Source organism: Pseudophryne corroboree, chromosome 12, assembly GCF_028390025.1.
Source record: "Pseudophryne corroboree isolate aPseCor3 chromosome 12, aPseCor3.hap2, whole genome shotgun sequence".
NCBI classification, from domain to species: Eukaryota; Metazoa; Chordata; class Amphibia; order Anura; family Myobatrachidae; genus Pseudophryne; species Pseudophryne corroboree.
In genome coordinates this window covers 60,556,033-60,576,736 of record NC_086455.1, presented here as the reverse complement: position 1 = coordinate 60,576,736, position 20,704 = coordinate 60,556,033, and the positions used below count along the sequence as shown (strand labels likewise).

General features: G+C 46.4%; 1 protein-coding gene across 2 annotated transcripts in view; it reads right to left on the bottom strand.

Annotated features, from left to right (window-relative positions):
- Window positions 1–7,771: 7,771 nt before the first annotated feature.
- Window positions 7,772–20,704, bottom strand: part of KLHDC1 (kelch domain containing 1) — an 87,850-nt gene continuing 74,917 nt past the window's right edge. For both annotated transcript variants that reach the window (XM_063947546.1, XM_063947545.1), the window contains exons 12-13: window positions 18,413–18,465; window positions 7,772–10,048 (exon numbers count right to left, since the gene is read on the bottom strand). In XM_063947546.1, coding sequence (XP_063803616.1) covers window positions 9,874–10,048; window positions 18,413–18,465 — 228 coding nt within the window. In that variant the 3' untranslated portion in view covers window positions 7,772–9,873. The remainder of the gene's footprint in view (window positions 10,049–18,412; window positions 18,466–20,704) is intronic.

Below are 20,704 nucleotides of genomic sequence, written 5' to 3'. Positions count from 1 at the left end.
CCTCCCAGGTTGCTTGTTGTAGAGAAGTCACACAATCTGGCTGCAAATTGGCATTTCTAATTGGATGTCACATTTTTGGGTGTGTGCATTCACACAATGTATGCCAGTTTCGTTATCCAGACTATGGGCCTAATTCAGATCTGATCGCAGCAGCAAATTTGTTAACAAATTGGCAAAACCATGTGCACTGCAGGGGGGGAAAATATAACATGTACAAAGAGAGTTAGATTTGGGTGGGTTATATTGTTTCTGTGCAGTGTAAATACTGGCCGCTTTATTTTTACACTGCAATTTAGATTTCAGTTTGAACACACCACACCCATATCTAACTCTCTCTGCACATGTTATCTCTGCCCCCCCCCCTGCAGAGCAAACGGTTTTGCCCAATTTGCTGCTGCAATCAGATCTGAATTAGGCCCTATAGCTCTACACTAAAAAGGTCTACAGTAACATAGTTTCTGAGGTTGAAAAAAAAAACAATTGTCCATCGAGTTCAACCTGTTAGTGATCTCCTACACTGTAATATTTTAAAACTAATTTTAACCGTGGTAAATGTTTAGTCGCTATGTATATTCATCTCTTTTTTTGCATGATTTACTCACCATAACCCTGTATATCGTTATCAGTTAGGAATTTATCTAGCCCATTCTTAAAATAAGATTTTACTCAACGGTAAATCTATTTCTCGTAGTCCGTAGTGGATGCTGGGGACTCCGTAAGGACCATGGGGAATAGATGGGCTCCGTAGGAGACAGGGCACTTTAAGAAAGAATTTGGATACTGGTGTGCTCTGGCTCCTCCCTCTATGTCCCTCCTCCAGACCTCAGTTAAAGAAACTGTGCCCGGAAGAGCTGACAGTACAAGGAAATAATTTTGGAATCCAGGGCAAGACTCATACCAGCCACACCAATCACACCGTATAACTTGTGATAAACTTACCCAGTTAACAGTATGAACAACAATAGAGCATCAGATCAACCCTGATGCAACTATAACATAACCCTTATGTAAGCAATAACTATATACAAGCATTGCAGAAAAAGTCCGCACTTGGGACGGGCGCCCAGCATCCACTACGGACTACGAGAAATAGATTTACCGGTAAATAAAATCTTATTTTCTCTAACGTCCTAGTGGATGCTGGGGACTCCGTAAGGACCATGGGGATTATACCAAAGCTCCCAAACGGGCGGGAGAGTGCGGATGACTCTGCAGCACCGAATGAGCAAACACAAGGTCCTCCTCAGCCAGGGTATCAAACTTGTAGAACTGTGCAAAAGTGTTTGAACCCGACCAAGTAGCTGCTCGGCAAAGCTGTAATGCCGAGACCCCTCGGGCAGCCGCCCAAGAAGAGCCCACCTTCCTTGTGGAATGGGCTTTTACTGATTTTGGCAGCGGCAATCCCGCCGCAGAATGAGCCTGCTGAATTGTGTTACTCAGTGACTCAGTTTTCCTGACTCTAGCCGTTCTGGCCACATAAACCTTCAAAGCCCTGACCACATCTAGTAACTCGGAATCCTCCAAGTCACGAGTAGCCACAGGCACCACAATAGGTTGGTTCATATGAAAAGATGACACCACTTTTGGCAGAAATTGCGGACGGGTCCGCAATTCCGCCCTGTCCATATGGAAAACCAGATATGGGCTTTTATGTGACAAAGCCGCTAATTCTGACACACGCCTAGCTGAAGCCAAGGCTAATAGCATGACCACCTTCCACGTGAGAAATTTTAACTCCACGGTTTTAAGTAGCTCAAACCAGTGTGACTTCAGGAAACTCAACACCACGTTAAGATCCCAAGGTGCCACTGGAGGCACAAAAGGGGGCTGAATATGCAGCACTCCCTTTACAAACGTCTGAACTTCAGGAAAAGAAGCCAGTTCTTTTTGAAAGAAAATGGATAGGGCTGAAATCTGGACCTTAATGGAACCCAATTTTAGGTCCAAAGTCACTCCCGACTGTAGGAAGTGAAGGAAACGGCCCAGCTGGAATTCCTCCGTAGGGGCATTCCTGGCCTCACACCAAGCAACATATTTTCACCATATACGGTGATAATGTTTAGCCGTCACGTCCTTCCTAGCCTTTATCAGCGTAGGAATAACCTCATCCGGAATGCCTTTTTCTGCTAGGATCCTGCGTTCAACCGCCATGCCGTCAAACGCAGCCGCGGTAAGTCTTGGAACAGACAGGGCCCCTGTTGCAACAAGGCCTGTCTTAGAGGCAGAGGCCATGGGTCCTCTGTGAGCATTTCTTGCAGCTCTGGATACCAAGTCCTTCTTGGCCAATCCGGAACAATGAGTATTGTTCTCACTCCTCTTCTTCTTATGATTCTCAGCACCTTGGGTATGAGAGGAAGAGGAGGAAATACATAGACCGACTGGAACACCCACGGTGTCACTAGAGCGTCTACAGCTATCGCCTGAGGGTCTCTTGACCTGGCGCAATACCTCTGTAGCTTTTGTTGAGGCGGGATGCCATCATGTCTACTTGTGGCAGATCCCACCGACTTGCAATCTGCGTGAAGACTTCTTGATGAAGTCCCCACTCTCCCGGGTGGAGGTCGTGCCTGCTGAGGAAGTCTGCTTCCCAGTTGTCCACTCCCGGAATGAACACTGCTGACAGTGCACTTACATGATTCTCCGCCCAGCGAAGAATTCTGGTGGCTTCCGCCATCGCCACCCTGCTCCTTGTGCCACCTTGGCAGTTTACATGAGCCACTGCGGTGATGTTGTCTGACTGAATCAGCACCGGTCGGTCGCGAAGCAGGGTCTCCGCTTGACGTAGGGCGTTGTATATTGCCCTTAGTTCCAGAATGTTGATGTGAAGACAAGTCTCCTGACTTGACCACAGACCTTGGAAATTTCTTCCCTGTGTGACTGCTCCCCACCCTCGGAGGCTTGCGTCCGTGGTTACCAGGACCCAGTCCTGAATGCCGAATCTGCGGCCCTCGAGAAGGTGAGCACTCTGCAGCCACCACAGGAGAGACACCCTGGCCCTGGGGGATAGGGTGATCAGCCGATGCATCTGTAGATGTGATCCGGACCACTTGTCCAACAGATCCCATTGAAAGTCCATCTTTCCCAGGACTCGCGTGCAGTGATGCACCGACACCTGTTTTGGTTTTAATAGGTCTCTGACCAGTGTCATGAGCTCCTGAGCCTTCTCCATTGGGAGATAAACCCTCTTCTGGTCTGTGTCCAGAATCATGCCCAGGAAGGGCAGACGAGTCGTAGGAATCAACTGCGACTTTGGAATATTTAGAATCCAGCCGTGCTGTTGTAACACTTCCCGAGAGCGTGCTACGCTGATCAGCAACTGCTCTCTGGACCTCGCCTTTATGAGATCGTCGTCCAAGTATGGAATAATTGTTACCCCTTGCTTTCGCAGGAGCACCATCATTTCCGCCATTACCTTGGTAAATATTCTCGGTGCCGTGGAGAGACCAAACGGCAACGTCTGGAATTGGTAATGACAATCCTGTACCACAAATCTGAGGTACGCCTGATGAGGTGGATAAATGGGGACATGAAGGTAAGCATCCTTTATGTCCAGAGACACCATAAAAGCCCCCCCTTCCAGGCTTGCGATGACCGCTCTGAGCGATTCCATCTTGAACTTGAACCTTTTCAGGTATATGTTCAGGGATTTTAAATTCAATATGGGTCTGACCGAACCGTCCGGTTTCGGTACCACAAACATGGTCGAATAGTAACCCCTTCCCTGTTGAAGGAGGGGAACTTTTACCACCACCTGCTGAAGATACAATTTGTGAATTGCAGCTAACACTATTTCCCTCTCTAAGGGGGAAGCTGGCAGGGCCGATTTGAGGTAACGGTGAGGGGGCATCTCTTCGAATTCCAGCTTGTATCCCTGAGACACAATCTCTATAGCCCAGGGATCCACCTGGGAGTGAACCCACTTTTGGCTGGAATTTCAGAGACGTGCCCCCACCGGGCCTAGCTCCGCCTGTGGAGCCCCAGCGTCATGCGGTGGCTTTAGTGGAAGCCGGGGAGGACTTCTGTTCCTGGGAACTAGCTGTATTGTGCAGCTTCTTTCCTCTACCCCTGCCTCTGGCAAGAAAGGACGCACCTCGGACTTTCTTGTCTTTTTGTGATCGAAAGGACTGCATTTGGTAATACGGTGCTTTCTTAGGTTGTGAGGGAACATATGGCAAAAAATTTGACTTTCCAGCCGTAGCTGTGGAGACCAGGTCCGAGAGACCGTCTCCAAACAATTCCTCACCCTTGTAAGGTAAAACCTCCATGTGCCTTTTTGAGTCGGCATCGCCTGTCCATTGCCGAGTCCACAGGACCCTTCTGGCAGAAATCGACATTGCATTTATTCTAGAGCCCAGTAGGCTAATGTCTCTTTGAGCATCTCTCATATATAGGACAGCGTCTTTTATATGCCTCAGGGTCAGTACTATAGTATCCTTGTCCAAGGTTTCAAGTTCCTTAGATAAGGTATCTGTCCATGCTGCTACAGCACTACACATCCAGGCCGACGCAATCGCCGGCCTTAGTAGGGTACCTGAATGTGTATAAATGGACTTCAGGATACCCTCCTGCTTTCTATCTGCAGCATCTTTTAGGGTGGCCGTATCCTGTGACGGTAGGGCTACCCTCTTGGATAAGCGTGTTAAAGCTTTGTCTACCCTCGGGGAGGATTCCCAGCGTAACCTGTTCGTTGGCGGGAAAGGATACGCCATAAGCATCCGTTTGGAAATCTGCAGTTTTCTATCTGGAGATTCCCAAGCCTTTTCACATAACTCATTTAACTCATGTGAAGGGGGAAAGGTCACCTCTTGCCTTTTTTCCCCATACATATAAACCCTCTTGTCAGGGACTGGGGTTTCCTCTGTGATGTGCAACACATCTTTCATTGCTATAATCATGTAACGGATGGCTTTAGCCATTTTAGGCTGTAACTTTGCATCATCGCCATCGACACTGGAGTCAGAATCCGTGTCGACATCTGTGTCAACAATTTGGGATAGTGGGCACTTCTGAGACCCTGACGGCCTCTGCGACATAGGATCAGGCATGGGCTGAGACCCCGGCTGTCCCAAGGCTTCAGCTTTATCCAACCTTTTATGCAAGGAAGTAACATTATCATTTAAAACCTTCCACATATCCATCCAATCGGGTGTCGGCGCCGTCGGCGGCGACCCCACATTAATTTGTTCCCGTTCTGTTTCCACATAGCCTTCCTCGTCAAACATGCCGACACAAGCGTACCGACACACTACACACACAGGGGATGCTCTATTTGAAGACAGTTCCCCCACAAGGCCTTTTGGAGAGACAGAGAGAGAGTATGTCAGCACACACCCCAGCGCTATATGTCTTAGGAGTCACACAGTAACTTAGTGTTAACCCAGTAGCTGCTGTATATACTGTTTTTGCGCCACATTTATGTGCCCCCCCCTCTCTTTTTACCCTCTTCTACCGTGATTCTGCAGGGGAGAGCGGAGCTGTGGAGAGAAAATGGCGCTGGTGAGTGCTGAGGAAGAAGCCCCGCCCCCTCAGCGGCGGGCTTCTGCCCCGCGTTTCTGTGTAAAAATATGGCGGGGGCCCATGCACATATACAGTGCCCAACTGTATATATGCCCACTTTTGCCAAGAGGTCTCTAATTGCTGCCCAGGGCGCCCCCCCCCCCCCCCGCCCTGCACCCTACAGTGACCGGAGTATGTGGGTTTAATGTGGGAGCAATGGCGCACAGCTGCAGTGCTGTGCGCTACCTCATATGAAGACTGGAGTCTTCTGCCGCCGATATCGAAGTCTTCTTGCTTCTGTCACCAGCTTCTGTCTTCCGGCTCTGCGAGGGGGACGGCGGCGCGGATCCGGGCGCGGCTCCGGGATCGGACGACCAAGGGTGCGATCCTGTGTACGATCCATCTGGAGCTAATGGTGTCCAGTAGCCTAAGAAGCAGGACCTATCTTCAGTGAGTAGGGCTGCTTCTCTCCCCTCAGTCCCACGTAGCAGAGAGTCTGTTGCCAGCAGATCTCTCTGAAAATAAAAAGACCTAACAAAATACTTTCTTTTTAGCAAGCTCAGGAGAGCTCACTAAGTAGCACCCAGCTCGTCTGGGCACAGATTCAAACTGAGGTCTGGAGGAGGGACACAGAGGGAGGAGCCAGAGCACACCAGTATCCAAATTCTTTCTTAAAGTGCCCTGTCTCCTGCGGAGCCCGTCTATTCCCCATGGTCCTTACGGAGTCCCCAGCATCCACTAGGACGTTAGAGAAAAGTAATGATCAAGTCCACCATTACTACTCTCTCAGGCAGGGAATTCCAAATCCGTACTGTCCTTACTGTGAAGAAACCTTTCCGTCTCTGTGTGCGAAATCTCCTCTCCTTTAACCTAAGCGGGTGTCCGCATGTCCTTTGTGATGATCTTACAAAAAAAAAAAACTCCACCGCTAGCTCTGTGTATTGTCCCCTTGTATGTTTGTTCATGTTAATCATATCCCCTCTTAATCTCCTTTTTTTCCAGTGTAAATATGCCTAGCCTAGCAAGCCTGTCCTCCTATTCTAACGTCTCCAACCCCTTAATCAATTTGGTTTCCCTTCTCTGAACCTTTTCTAGTTCTAGGATATCCTTTTTTATAGTATGGTGCCCATAAGTGTGTGCAGTATTCGAGATGTGGCCTCACTATTGATTTGTAAAATGGGAGTATAACACTCTCCTCCCTTGCATCAATTCCCCACTTTATGCATGCTAATACCTTGCTTGCTGTATTCCTACTTTGAGTACTACTGCTAAGTTTGTTATCTATGAAAACACCTAAATCCATTCCAATACAGAATCCCCTAGCTTTTCACAGTCAATAGGTCTACCACTAATGGTAGACATGCATTAGGTCGACAGGGTCAATAGGTCAACATGTAAAAGGCAGACAGTTCAACAGGTCGACAGAGGCATAAGGTGGCCATGACAATGGTCGACACACATATGGTAGACAAGTAATTTTATTTATTTTTCATTATTGTTCAACTTTTTCATACTTTACTATCCATGTGGACTACGATTAGGAATAGTAATGCCTGAAACATGGCGAGCAAAGCGAGCCATGGGAGGGGACGTGATTCATTAATGGAGCTTGTTTGTGGAAGAAAAGTGACTAATCACCCCCAACCCCAAATTAAATTAAAAAAAATTGTGTTTACCTTTTTTGGTGTCGACCATCATGTCGACATTTTTGACCGTGTCGACCATTCCTACTGTCTATTTATTTTATGTCGACCTTTAGACCCTGTCAACCTCATGCATGTCTACTATTAGTGGTAGACCTATTGACTGTAGACCTTTTTAGAGTAGATCTAATAATCCACACCCGCCAGTTTCATGATGCAAACTCACGCCCAATAGGATTGACCCCTTTATATGTAAGCTATTTATAAATGTGCTTTATGGTCTTGTGTTGCTTAAACCATGGGGCGAGCTCATATAACACACATCAGGATACAAGAGCCAGCAGGGGTCTTCTGAGCCTGACCACTTGAAAATCATTATTTTTTTTTTCTCTCACACAATTCATTTAGACATTTGGCCGCTCATAAACAGAAGCACAATTCATTTTGTCGATGTGTGATAGGCATCAGCCAATAAGCACTGCTGATGTAAAACACAGGCTTTAGTGAGTCTACACCTAGATCTACCCATGGGAGTGGCCATCTGCTAAAACAGATCAGCCAATAGGGAGCTGCGTTTGGGTACACCATATTTCTAGAAAGTTTGAGGCAACTTTGATGAAATATTTTTCCAATCAAGTTTTAAAATGTTTATTAAATTACAATGAAAAGAAAACAGAATAACCACTGTTACAAGAAAAAGTTGAAGACTGAAAAGGCTTTCTTAGTGTTCCTCTATCTTTGCCCATGGTTTTGCCTATTAGTTAACAAATTTGCTGCTGCAATCAGATCTGAATCAGGCCCTTAGTACTGAAGGGATCAGTTTAACATGTTGTCGGTATAAAGCGGTGGCATAAACTTCTGATAATAATCTCTATAGAAGGATGAAGGAGATTTTATTAAGGTGCCCGTCCCCCTATGTCCCTGGCAGTGTAGGGCTCTAGCCAGAAACCATCTTGGAGAAACCTCATTAATGAAAGGAGGTGACTGATTGGTTGATATTGGTCACAGTATATTTGTGCCATTTGCATTACTGAATGTGGCATCAGCGCTACTGTATTCCTCTTACAGAGTCCTTCGGAGATATCAATGAGAATGTACAGTTAGTATAGCTTGCAGCTGTGATTCTATAGCACTGTCGGTGACAGGAGTCTTGCAGCACCAATGCTTCGCTGCTTACGGACTACAGATTGGAAGACACGCAGCCAGTGTATGTGAATGGCTAACAAATAATTTATATTAAAGCTCACGGGTCCTATAAAAGAATAAATAATCTGATGGTGTATATTAGTAAGCAATATCTTATATCAATCAATAACATTAGCTACTATTCTCAATAGTAGTGCAAAATAAAGTACATAAAGCTGTCTGTTACGGGTACAGCACATTTGCTCTATTTGGACAATATTAGCAATACCGGGATAATGCAGAGGATAACGCTCTGTGATTCTTGTCCTCCATCCAACAAAACTCAGTTAGGGTCTATACTCACTGGTGGTTTTTAAGCTTTGTATAACCCCATGTAAACGGATATGCCACTATAACTTGAATTCTATTGCTACCCTACGTACTGTCCATTTCACTTACGCTGCGTTCTGTTGGTCTTTTTCAGAACGCTGCTTGCTAAATTTCAATACGCTGGAAAGCAAATGAACGCTAGTACAAACACATTCAAACATGAATGGAAAATGTTTGATCTGTGCTTATTTGGGTCACAACAGACGCGTGTAAAATGCCAGCGGGCACGTACTCTTAATGCCATACATACTAAGCATTCCGGATCAATAGCGACGCATGTCCAAAAGACAATAATCTGCTCCGATTGAGCAGAATGTCCCTTTGAGAGTAGGGCTGGTGAAACTCATAGAGGCAAGGCCATCTGTGTTTGTTATGAATGACATATTCATAAAGGTTCATCCAGTCATTGAAATCATATATTGCAGGTTCCAGATATATCCTTTAGGAACAAGAGACCATATATTCATGCGGCAGATGTTCTGTGGGGCCTGATCATATTAATCTCATTTAGGGTAGACTTTTTATTGTCTGAAATACTACACGCTGAATGAAGCACATAGTCAAAGTATACATATATTTGAAAACGTATGCATCCTGTGTATACGGCTATAATGTGTAGTAGTGAATGCATTGTCCAAGTTATGTATCACGTAATAGTTCACTGTTCATGTTTAGACTTGGATAAGTGTCAATCAAATGGCTTTTTAACCTGAACTGTATGTCTGTTGGGCATGCTCACTCTTGTCAGAGATGGACGTCTGTGCTGCACGTGACTAAAGCGTTTTCCTCATTGGACTCTTCAGCTGGGAGATCTTGTGATTCCACAACAGTGTGTGGTTCTCAGGTCAACGCACTGCATGGGGCTTAACCTACAAACATTCATAGAAGTGCAACTTGGCCAATCACATATTGCCAAGTCAGTCAAAGAGACACTTTTTCATGGATTGTCATGAAAAATGGAATATAGCTATGGCATATAAGGTTAAATAGAAAACAAAAACTGGTAGCCCTTGCCTTACCTAAAATAAAAACTTCCAATTCAATGCAAAACATGGGATATTCCAAAATATATTTGGATGACTCATCTACTCAAAACTGTCCTAGCAAAACTTGACTAAAAAACCCAACAGTGTGTAGTTTATTCGCGTCCATGCCTGTTCTTGCCTTATACAGGGCTAAAGGCAGAAGTGCAAAAAGTCAAACGCGTCATCTCCAGTGATCATGTCTTGTTGTTATTAAATTCATAAGAACTGCTATTCCTTCTGCTCTGACGGAACCTGGTCGCTGTCCAGAACGTGATTCTCTTCTTGGCCTGTTGCAGTAGCCTGCGGGGTAGGCAGGATATCTGGTTTCCTAACACAGAGGTGTTTTTCCCGATACTGTCCAGACACAACCTGGAGATAAGAAATTATATAAACATATTACATGGGTTTCACTGATTATTTGTAATATTGCTTAACTGTAAAACTGTCAGGACTGGGGATTTTTCTGTTACCATACTGGAGCTAACGGTGGAGGCTGGATTTGAGACAAAGTGTAGAAAGCTGGCAGGCTTTATTAGGTTTCTCGGCATGAAGTTAGCATTGAGGATTCTACTAGGCACTGGATAGGGAAGTATAGGTGAGAGACATGCGCACATATCTAGATGGTTTCTAGTATTAGGTAACGGGGCAGAATCAATGGTGTGTATCAGTAAAAAGGCTGTAGCCGATCATTTTTATTGGAGTAATCGGGCTGAGACCAGTAATGCATACTGGAGTAACCGGGCTGGGACCGGTAATGCATACTGGAGTAACCGGGCTGGGACCGGTAATGCATACTGGAGTAACCAGGCTGGGACCGGTAATGCATACTGGAGTAACCAGGCTGGGACCGGTAATGCATACTGGAGTAACCAGGCTGGGACCGGTAATGCATACTGGAGTAACCAGGCTGGGACCGGTAATGCATACTGGAGTAACCAGGCTGGGACCGGTAATACTGGAGTCAGTGGCGGATCTAGGGGGGGGGCACTCGGGCCCGTGCCCCCCCTGTCGTTACCCAGGAATTGATATGGGGACACAAAAAAAAAAAATGCTGGGTCCCGACTCACTCAGGACGCGCTGTGAGCCGCAGCGCTGTCCTGTCCTGTCAATCAGTCCGGTGGGAGGGACGGAACGGAGGGAGGAACTTGGAAGAGGCGGAGACCATGAAGAGTGTGATCTCCCGCCCTCCCCTCCTCCTCCTCTGCTCCGCATGCTCTCCCCCCACGATGAACTCCGTCTCCGCTGCTGTACCAGTTTGGTCCCTGGTCCCCCAGCTGGATGCCGCCGCACTCCCCGCTGATTCCCCTCTTCTCCCTCCTCGACCATGCGGCGGCCCCCTCAGCGTTTTCCGCTCCCCCCTGGCCGCATCCTGAGACTCCATCCTGGCGAACTATAACCCCCGGCCTGACAGCGCTGCTGGCTGCTCACAGTGTCCATGGTAAGCAGTGGGGGCCTGGTCCCTGGAGGGAGTTATTTGGTGGGGTTTCTGGCTGCACACTCTCCTGCCTCTCTGTCCCTACCCCCCTCTGGTGCCTCTGTCCCTACCCCCCTCTGGTGCCTCTGTCCCTACCCCACTCTGGTGCCTCTGTCCCTACCCCCCTCTGGTGCCTCTGTCCCTACCCCCCTCTGGTGCCTCTGTCCCTACCCCCCTCTGGTGCCTCTGTCCCTACCCCCCTCTGGTGCCTCTGTCCCTACCCCCCTCTGGTGCCTCTGTCCCTACCCCACTCTGGTGCCTCTGTCCCTACCCCACTCTGGTGCCTCTGTCCCTACCCCCCCCTGGTGCCTCTGTCCCTACCCCCCCCCTGGTGCCTCTGTCCCTACCCCCCCTGGTGCCTCTGTCCCTACCCCCCCTGGTGCCTCTGTCCCTACCCCCCCTGGTGCCTCTGTCCCTACCCCCCCTGGTGCCTCTGTCCCTACCCCCCCCCTGGTGCCTCTGTCCCTACCCCCCCCTGGTGCCTCTGTCCCTACCCCCCCCTGGTGCCTCTGTCCCTACCCCCCCCTGGTGCCTCCGTCCCTACCCCCTGCTGCCTCCGTCCCTACCCCCTGCTGCCTCCGTCCCTACTCCCTGCTGCCTCTGTCCCTTCCCCCTGCTGCCTCCGTCCCTTCCCCCTGCTGCCTCCGTCCCTACCCCCTGGTGCCTCTCTCTGTCCCTACCCCCTGGTGCCTCTGTCCCTACTCCTTGCTCTCTCTGTCCCTATTCCCTGGTGCCTATCTCTGTCCCTGCTACCTCTGTCCCTTCTCCCTGCTACCTCTGTCGCTACTCCCTAGTACCATATAAAACGTGTATAACATGCTCTACCTGGCGCAATGTGTATAGAACACTAACTGGTGCAATGTGTGTAACGTGTTCTACCTGGTACAGTGTGTATAACGTGTTCTACCTGGCGCAATCTATATAACGTGTTCTACCTGGCGCAATCTGTATAACGTGCTCTACCTGGCGCAGTGTGTGTAACGTGCTCTACCTGGCGCAGTGTGTGTAACGTGCTCTACCTGGCGCAGTGTGTGTAACGTGCTCTACCTGGCGCAGTGTGTGTACGTGCTCTACCTGGCACATTGTGTAGAAAGTGCTCTACCTGGCGCATTGTGTAGAACGTACTTTACCTGGTGCAGTGTGTAGAACGTGCTCTACCTGGTGCAGTGTGTATAACGTGTTGTAACTGGCGCAATATGTATAACGTGTTCTACCTGGCTCTGTCTGTATAATGTGTTCTACCTGGTGCAGTGTGTGTAACGTGTTCTACCTGGCGCAGTGTGTGTAACGTGTTCTACCTGGCGCAGTGTGTATAGGGTGTTCTAACTGGCGCAATGTGTGTAACGTGCTCTACCTGGTGCAATGTGTATATAACGTGCTCTACCTGTGTGGTGTAATGTGAATTGGTACTGTTATGTGGCCATGCTCTTTCCCCATGAAGCCAGACCCCTACATTTTTGGTGAGCACCTTCGGCGCGCACTGTCCTTGGTTTGAAATATGGCAGGGGGAGCACCAATATACTTTCTGCCAAAGGGCACTGAAATGTCTAGTTACAGCTCTGGGGCAGAGTGTCCTGTTGGCTACACATCCCAGCAGCATTGTCACCCCATCCTCCCCCTCGCAATACTTTTGTAGTGTCCAAATCAAGTCTGTTTTTATATTTGAATAATTAATAAGATTAATATGAACCTTAATTCCGATGGGACCCAGAAAAGGACAGATAGGACCACAATTTTTAAAAGTGAGGGGTCCGTGGGACCCACTTTTCTTTGGGCTCAGCGCGATCACTGACACTTCTTTTTTATTTTTTTTCAAAAGGAGAACCACACTCCTTATCTGGGAGCACGCGTGCCTTAGGTGCATGTAAATATAACTATTACTGTTCCCATATTATGGTGCCCCCCCTTTCATTTTCTTCTGGATCCGCCCCTGACTGGAGTAACCAGGCTGGGACCGGTAATGCATACTGGAGTAACCAGGCTGGGCCCGGTAATGCATACTGGAGTAACCAGGCTATGACCAGTAATGCATACTGGAGTAACCAAGCTGGGACCCGTAATGCATTCTGGAGTAACCAGGCTGGGCCCGGTAATGCATACTGGAGTAACCAGGCTGGGACTGGTAAATGCATACTGGAGTGTGTATAGATTAACTGGGATGGGACTGGCAATGCTAGCAGAGAAATATAGAGAATGCCAACCACACAGGATACTGTCTACAGTATATCCAATTATCAGAGAAAAAGAGGACCCAGTATTGTATTGTAATGTAAGCTCGTGCCCTTATATTGATATGGGGAGTGCTACTACATGACAAACGATAATGAACATGTAACAAGGAAGAAGAAAAGAATTTGTCTTGGTGTGGTGCACCTTAATATAAAAATGAACTTTTATTCATTCATTAAAATTGTTTTTAAAACCTGTGACATATTAAGAGGGAGACAAAGTGCAAAAGTATGAAAATTGTGCCATAAAATGTACTGTGTGTGAGACTGCCAATATATGTTAAATCTTCTTATCTGAATTTTATCAATAAACATATATTTTTGTGTCTTATGATGATTGCATCCAAACTCCTCCTTAATATGAGATATGTAGAGTTCTCACTTCCTAAATCGGATTGTGGTGCTAGTTACTTATCACATTGCAAATTAAGGTAAAACAAATGATTCTAGGTAGACTAGAGGAATGGTCAAGAGTGTGGCAATTACAAATGAATGCCAAAAAATGCAAAATCATGCACGTCGGTCTCAAAAATCCTAAGGCTAAATACAGTATTAATGGCACTATACTGGCAACTACTGAGTAGGAAAGGGATCTATGAGTCACTATTTCAGGTGACTTAAAGGCAGGTAAACAATGTAACAAAGCAATGAGGAAGGCTAGTCAGATGCTTGGCTGCATTGGGAGAGAAATCAGCAGCAGAAAGAAATAGGAATTTAATACTTACCGGTAATTCCTTTTCTCCTAGTTCGTAGGGGATACTGGGATGGTAAGAGTCACTATGGGGTAGAGATAGGGTCCATTGGAGCCTGGCACTTTAAAAACTCTCCAGTGTGCTGGCTCCTCCCCTCTATGCCCCTACTGCAGACTAAGTCTAGGAAAACTGTGACGGAGGAGATGGACCTACTTTGAGAGGAGGAAAACAGATAAGAAAAAGTGGTGAAATACGAACCAGCACATAACATAACAAGAGGATGGCAACGCAACGCACAACTTGAAATTAGGGACATAAACAGCAGACCCAAGCAGTAAATACACAAGAACAACTCTTATAGGAAATTCGAAGCACAGAGGCGGCCGCCCAGTATCCCCTACGGACTAGGAGAAAAGGAATTACCGGTAGGTATTAAATTCCTATTTTCTCTCACGTCCTAGGGGATACTGGGATGGTAAGAGTTACCATGGGGATGTCCCAAAGCTCCCAGAACAGATGGGAGAGTGCTGAGACCCCTGCAAAACAGAGCAACCAAACTGAACGTCCTCAGTAGCCAAGGTATCGAACCTGTAAAACTTTACAAAAGTGTTCAAATCAGACCAAGTAGCAGCTCGGCAAAACTGCAAAGCCGAGACACCACTGGCAGCCGCCCAGGAAGAACCCACCGACGTTGTGGAGTGGGCCTGAACAGAACTCGTCAGCGGCAGGGCTGCCGAAGAGTAAGCCTGTTGGATAGTCATCCGGATCCAATGAGCAACAGACTGCTTTGAAGTAGGACATCAAATCTTCGTAGCGTCATAGAGAACAAACAGGGAATCAGATTTCCGGTTACGAGCAGTTCTCTTGACATACACCTTCAAAGCCCGAACAACATCCAAAGATATCGAGGCAACTGACGTGTCTGACAACACAGGAACCACAAATCGGCCGGTTGATGTGAAACGCCGCCACAACCTTAGGCAGAAACTGTGGACAAGTCCTTAGCTCCGCTCTATCCCCGTGAAACACCAGGTAAGGGCTCTTACGGGATAAGGCCCCCAATTCCGAGACATGCCTTAATGAGGCCAAGGCCAACAACATGACATTCTTCAAAGTCAAGTATTTTATGTCCACCCGGAGTAATAGTTCAAACCATTCAGATTGGAGAAAAGTCAGGACCAAATTGAGATCCCACGGTGCCGTGGGAGTTATAAAGGGTGGCTTAATTCGAAGGACACCTTTCAAGAACGTCTGGACTTTCAGGAGAACAGCCAACTGTTTTTGGAAGAAAACAGGCAGGACCGAGATCTGAAACTTAATAGATCCTAAACGAAGGCCAATGGGCCTAATTCAGACCTGATTGTAGCAGCAAATTTGTTAGCAGATGGGCAAAACCATGTGCACTGCAGGTGAGGCAGATATAACGTGCAGAGAGTGTTAGATTTGGGTGGGTTATATTGTTTCTGTGCAGGTTAAATACTGGCTGTTTTATTTTTACACTGCAATTTAGATTTCAGTTTGAACACACCCTACCCAAATCTAACTCTGCACATGTTATATCTGCCCCCTCTGCAGTGCACATGGTTTTGCCCATCTAACAAATTTGCTGATACGATCAGGTCTGAATTAGGCCCCATATCCCCACCAGCTTTTTTTGCAGGAAGAGCAAGAACCTGCCCAGATGAAAATCTGCAGTGGATTATTGTCGACTCTCACACCAGGAGACATACTTCTTCCAGATGCGGTGGTAATGCTTAGATGTGACCACCTTCCTAGCCTGGACCATAGTAGAGATAACCTTGTCAGGAAGGTCTTTTCGGGGTAAGCTCTCCCTTTCAACCGTCATGCTGTCAAACGTAGCCGCGGTAAGTCTGGATAGACGAACAGACCTTGCAGAAGACCAGGGCTCTTCGAGGGACATGGCCAGGAGGTCCGCATACCAGGCCTGACTAGGCCAATCCGGGGCAATCAGAATTTCCTGAATGCTTTCCCTTTTTAGTCTCTTTAGGACCCTGGGAATGAGAGGCATTAGAGGGAACAGATAGATGAACTGGTAAATCCATGGCGCCTTCTGAGCATCCACCGCTGCAGCCTGTGGATCCCTTGTCCTGGAGCAGTATCGACACAGCTTCTTGTTGAGTCGAGAAGCCATCATGTCAATCAGCGGGCAGCCCCACCGTTGTACCAACAGCTGAAACACCTGCTGAGGAAGTCTGCTTCCCAGTTGTCCACTCCTGGAATGAAGATGGCCGACATGGCCCTAGCGTTGCGTTCTGCCCAGAGGAGTATCCTGGACACCTCTCACATTGCGGCCCTGTTTTTTGTTCCTCCTTGTTTGTTTATGTATGCCACTGCCGTGGCGTTGTCTGACTGGACCTGTATGCCCTGATGTTGGAGGAGAGAAGCAGCCTGTAGAAGGGCATTGTAAATCGCCCTGAGTTCCAGAATGTTTATCGGAAGAGAGGACTCTTGAGGTGACCACCTTCCCTGAAACTGAGCCCCCTGGGTGACAGCACCCCAACCGTGGAGGCTCGCATCTGTCATCAATAGAGCCCAAGCCTGAGTTCCGAAGTGTCAACCCTCTACCAGGTGGGGCATCTGTAACCACCATAACAGGGAAATCCTTGCTTTTGGTGACAGGGATATCCACTGGTGCATGTGCAGGTTTGAGCCATATCATTTGTTCAGCAGATCCAGCTGGAAAGGACGGGCATGGAATCTTCCGTACTGGATTGCCTCATATGAGGCTACCATCTTGCGCAACAGCCGATGCAGAGATGCACTGAGATTTTCGGAGGTTTCGGAACAGAGCGCACCATCATTTGAATTGTCAAGGCCTTGTCCATAGGAAGGAACACCTTCTGAGACACCGTATCCAGGATCATCCCCAAGAACTGCAGTCTCTGTGATGGTACCAGGTGTGATTTCTGCAGATTGAGAATCCACCCATAATCCGTCTGAAGCCGTGTAGTCAGGGCGATGCTGTCTAACAACTGAGCTTCAGGAATTAAACACACTTTTTAAAGAGGCGTGGGTTAATCCTGACAAGAAATCTCAAAACCCTAAGTTGCTAAACTTTCCTTTCCAAACTGAGGATAGGAAGGTGTGGGAGAATCCTCCAATTGTGGATACCTCAGTGTCCAGGCTGTCATGTAAGTTTGTGCTGCCTGTACCTGGTGCTATCTCCTTAAAAGACCCTGATGACCGTAAAATTTAGACTACACTCAAATCCATTTACACTGCAGTGGGAGACCCACCATTTCATCTGGTTGGATCATGTTAAAGCTGATTAATTTCAGGAAGAAAAAGCAATACCTTAAACGTATATCTGTACAGGCCGCTGCGACCACTAAGCATGTGTGTGAAACCCCTAACAGATGCGTACACGTTGCGTGCGCACGCCATCACGCTGTAAGCATAGAGTAGCTACACGTGAGGCGGAATACACTCTATAACCCCTAGCAAGAAAGGGACACGACACCAATTAAATATGTTGGGATCCGACCCACCAACAGTTATTTACTCAAAAGGGGATAACAACAATAACACAATTACATAAGAGAAACAGGCTACAATCAATGATACATACGTTTGTACGCCAGCGCCACCCGGTTCCGGTCCTCGGTCTATCTGGATAGATGACCTTCAGAGAATGTGTTTGACCGGCCAGGCAGCGTGGCTTTCATACATTTGTCCAAATCATGAAACAATGGAATCTGTAACCTCTTCACCCATAGGTCAAAGGGCTGGTCATTTACAGTACAGGAGGGGTCATAGGTCGGTTTGAATAGGTGGGCGATGCCTGGTCCAGGTGCACTTGCAGATGTTATCCACTGGGTTCCCGCCGAATATCAGAGTACATAAATACAGTGTAATATTAATATTCTGCACCTGCGCATAGATACGCGCAGGAGTGTGCTATCTTCTGCAAACTGCTACCGCTATGTTGCTCTTAAAATACTGAAGACCTGAAGAAGGCATAAGGAAGTGATAAACCAGTGATAAATGCAAGGTGATAAACGCACCAGCCAATTAGCGCCAATATGTAAATTAACAGTTAGGAGCTGATTGGCTGTTTTTATCACTGGTTTATCACTTCCTTATGCCTTCTCCAGGTTAATACATCTATTTCACGTCACAATGCATCGGTGAGAGCATCATCAGGCTCAGTAGCTGACTGCCCATTATAACCTATCCAGGCGGTGGGTCTGTGTATATAAGACATGCTGCTCATATAGCTCCTCTTGGTAAACTGTAGTCTTGTCTGATAAATGAAACATTGCACAACAAGCGATAGTTATAACAAAAATCTAAAGACTTAAAAAGAAAGCTCTCTCACCTGAGCAGTGAGTAGGGCTGTACCTGGAAGATGAGTAAATCGTTACAATGACCCTGCAAGGAAAGACAGGATTATTCAGACACTAGGATAAAACAGTATCCAGGCCCCACTGCCGGATTAACCCTGTGGAGGCCCCTAGGCAGTCAAAATCTCAAGGCCCCCCTCACAAATTATCTCCTAATACGTTTTCAATTTTAACAAACAACAGTCTACGATCTGGAAACTGTAATGTGAATCTTATGTTTATGGTTTATGTACTTTAAGTTGTTAATGGGTACATTACATTAATACAGTATCTTCTCTATAGAGTCTTTAATGTAAAGTTTCCGTTTCTTTAAGTGGATTCATTTTTTTCTGTGTTTTGTAACAATTTAAGAAAGCTTTATTGTAATTTTCTTTCAAGATCAAATCAATATTATATTGATCCGTTGTTGCGGGGCCCCTTACAGGAGTGGGGCCCATAGGCCGGTGCCTACTCTGCCTATTTGGTAATCCGGCACTGCCAGGCCCTAAAAACTACTAGCTACATATACTAAATGATGGATGACACAAAACACTGTGGCCTGATTCTGAGTTGGACGCATCTACCGGTTTATAGCAAACGGCGCATACTCTGCACATGCAGGTGAAACTCAGAAAATTAGAATAGCATGCAAAAGTTCATTTATTTCAGTAATCCAACTTAAAAGGTGAAACTAATGTACTATATAGACTCATTACATGCAAAGTGAGATATTTCAAGCCTTTGTTATAATTTTGATGATTGTGGCTGTAAACGCTAATTTACTTACAGGATTAAAAAGCATATACCTTAAACACACTTGATACACTTTAAACCTTAGCCGCTGCGGCCGCAATAATTAACCTTTCACCTTTATATTATTCACAAACCTTACGTACACAAAGTCGCAGTGTACGCACTCTGCGTACGTACGCCTAAAGGGCGTAGTGACTACACAGTTTGCGTACACAGGCCTATACGCTGTTAGCACAATGCAGCAGCCCGAGTGGCTGTAAATACACTTTAAACCTTAGCAGGGAAAGGAAACACGACACCAGATTGTATTTAAAATGCCAGGTTCCAACACACCAACATATAATTACTGAAAGGGGGTTATAATAACAATACAATAGAATAGAATAGAATAATGGCTACAGTCAATGGTACATACGTGTTTTAGTTTCGCCTGCGCTTCCCAGTCTGGTCCTCAGTCATCAGGGTAGATGACCTTCAGAGTCTGTGATAGTGACCTGGCATGCAGCTGGCTCTTTATACAGTGGATCAAAACATAATACAATAGACACTGTGTGCTCTTCTTCCATTGATTCGGGGGTGGGACATAGCCTGTGCACCGGGGATCATTGGTCAGCTTAAGATGTGGGCGATGGCTAAGATTTGAGATGTGATTTCTGTTGTTTGCATCTGAGTTCCCGCCCCATGACTAGTTAAATACATCACATTAATCATACATAAATCTGGTATTATTAATAACTTAATGTTGTAATATATGATAATATTCTTATTCCCACCAGATTAATATTTTCGTGACTCTGAACAATATGATCCCACACGATATGATTATCTATTTCCATCCTCAAGATATACATATATCCACATACACACACATATATATATATATATATATATATATATATATATATATATAAAATTTGGTGCATGATAAAAGTTGTCCACATAAAAAGATATCCGTTAAAAATGTTTATAATGTTCCTTTTTTTTTTTTTAAATAAGATTTTACTTACCGATAAATCTATTTCTCATAGTCCGTAGTGGATGCTGGGGACTCCGTCAGGACCATGGGAATAGCGGCTCCGCAGGAGACAGGGCACAAAAGCAAGCTTTTTTAGGATCACATGGTGTGTACTGGCTCCTCCCCCTATGACCCTCCTCCAAGCCTCAGTTAGGTACTGTGCCCGGACGAGCGTACACAATAAGGAAGGATCTTGAATCCCGGGTAAGACTCATACCAGCCACACCAATCACACCGTACAACTTGTGATTTGAACCCAGTTAACAGTATGATAACAATGAAGTAGCCTCTAAAAAAGATGGCTCACAACAATAATAACCCGATTTTTTTTTTTTGTAACAATAACTATGTACAAGTAATGCAGACAATCCGCACTTGGGATGGGCGCCCAGCATCCACTACGGACTATGAGAAATAGATTTATCGGTAAGTAAAATCTTATTTTCTCTAACGTCCTAGTGGATGCTGGGGACTCCGTCAGGACCATGGGGATTATACCAAAGCTCCCAAACGGGCGGGA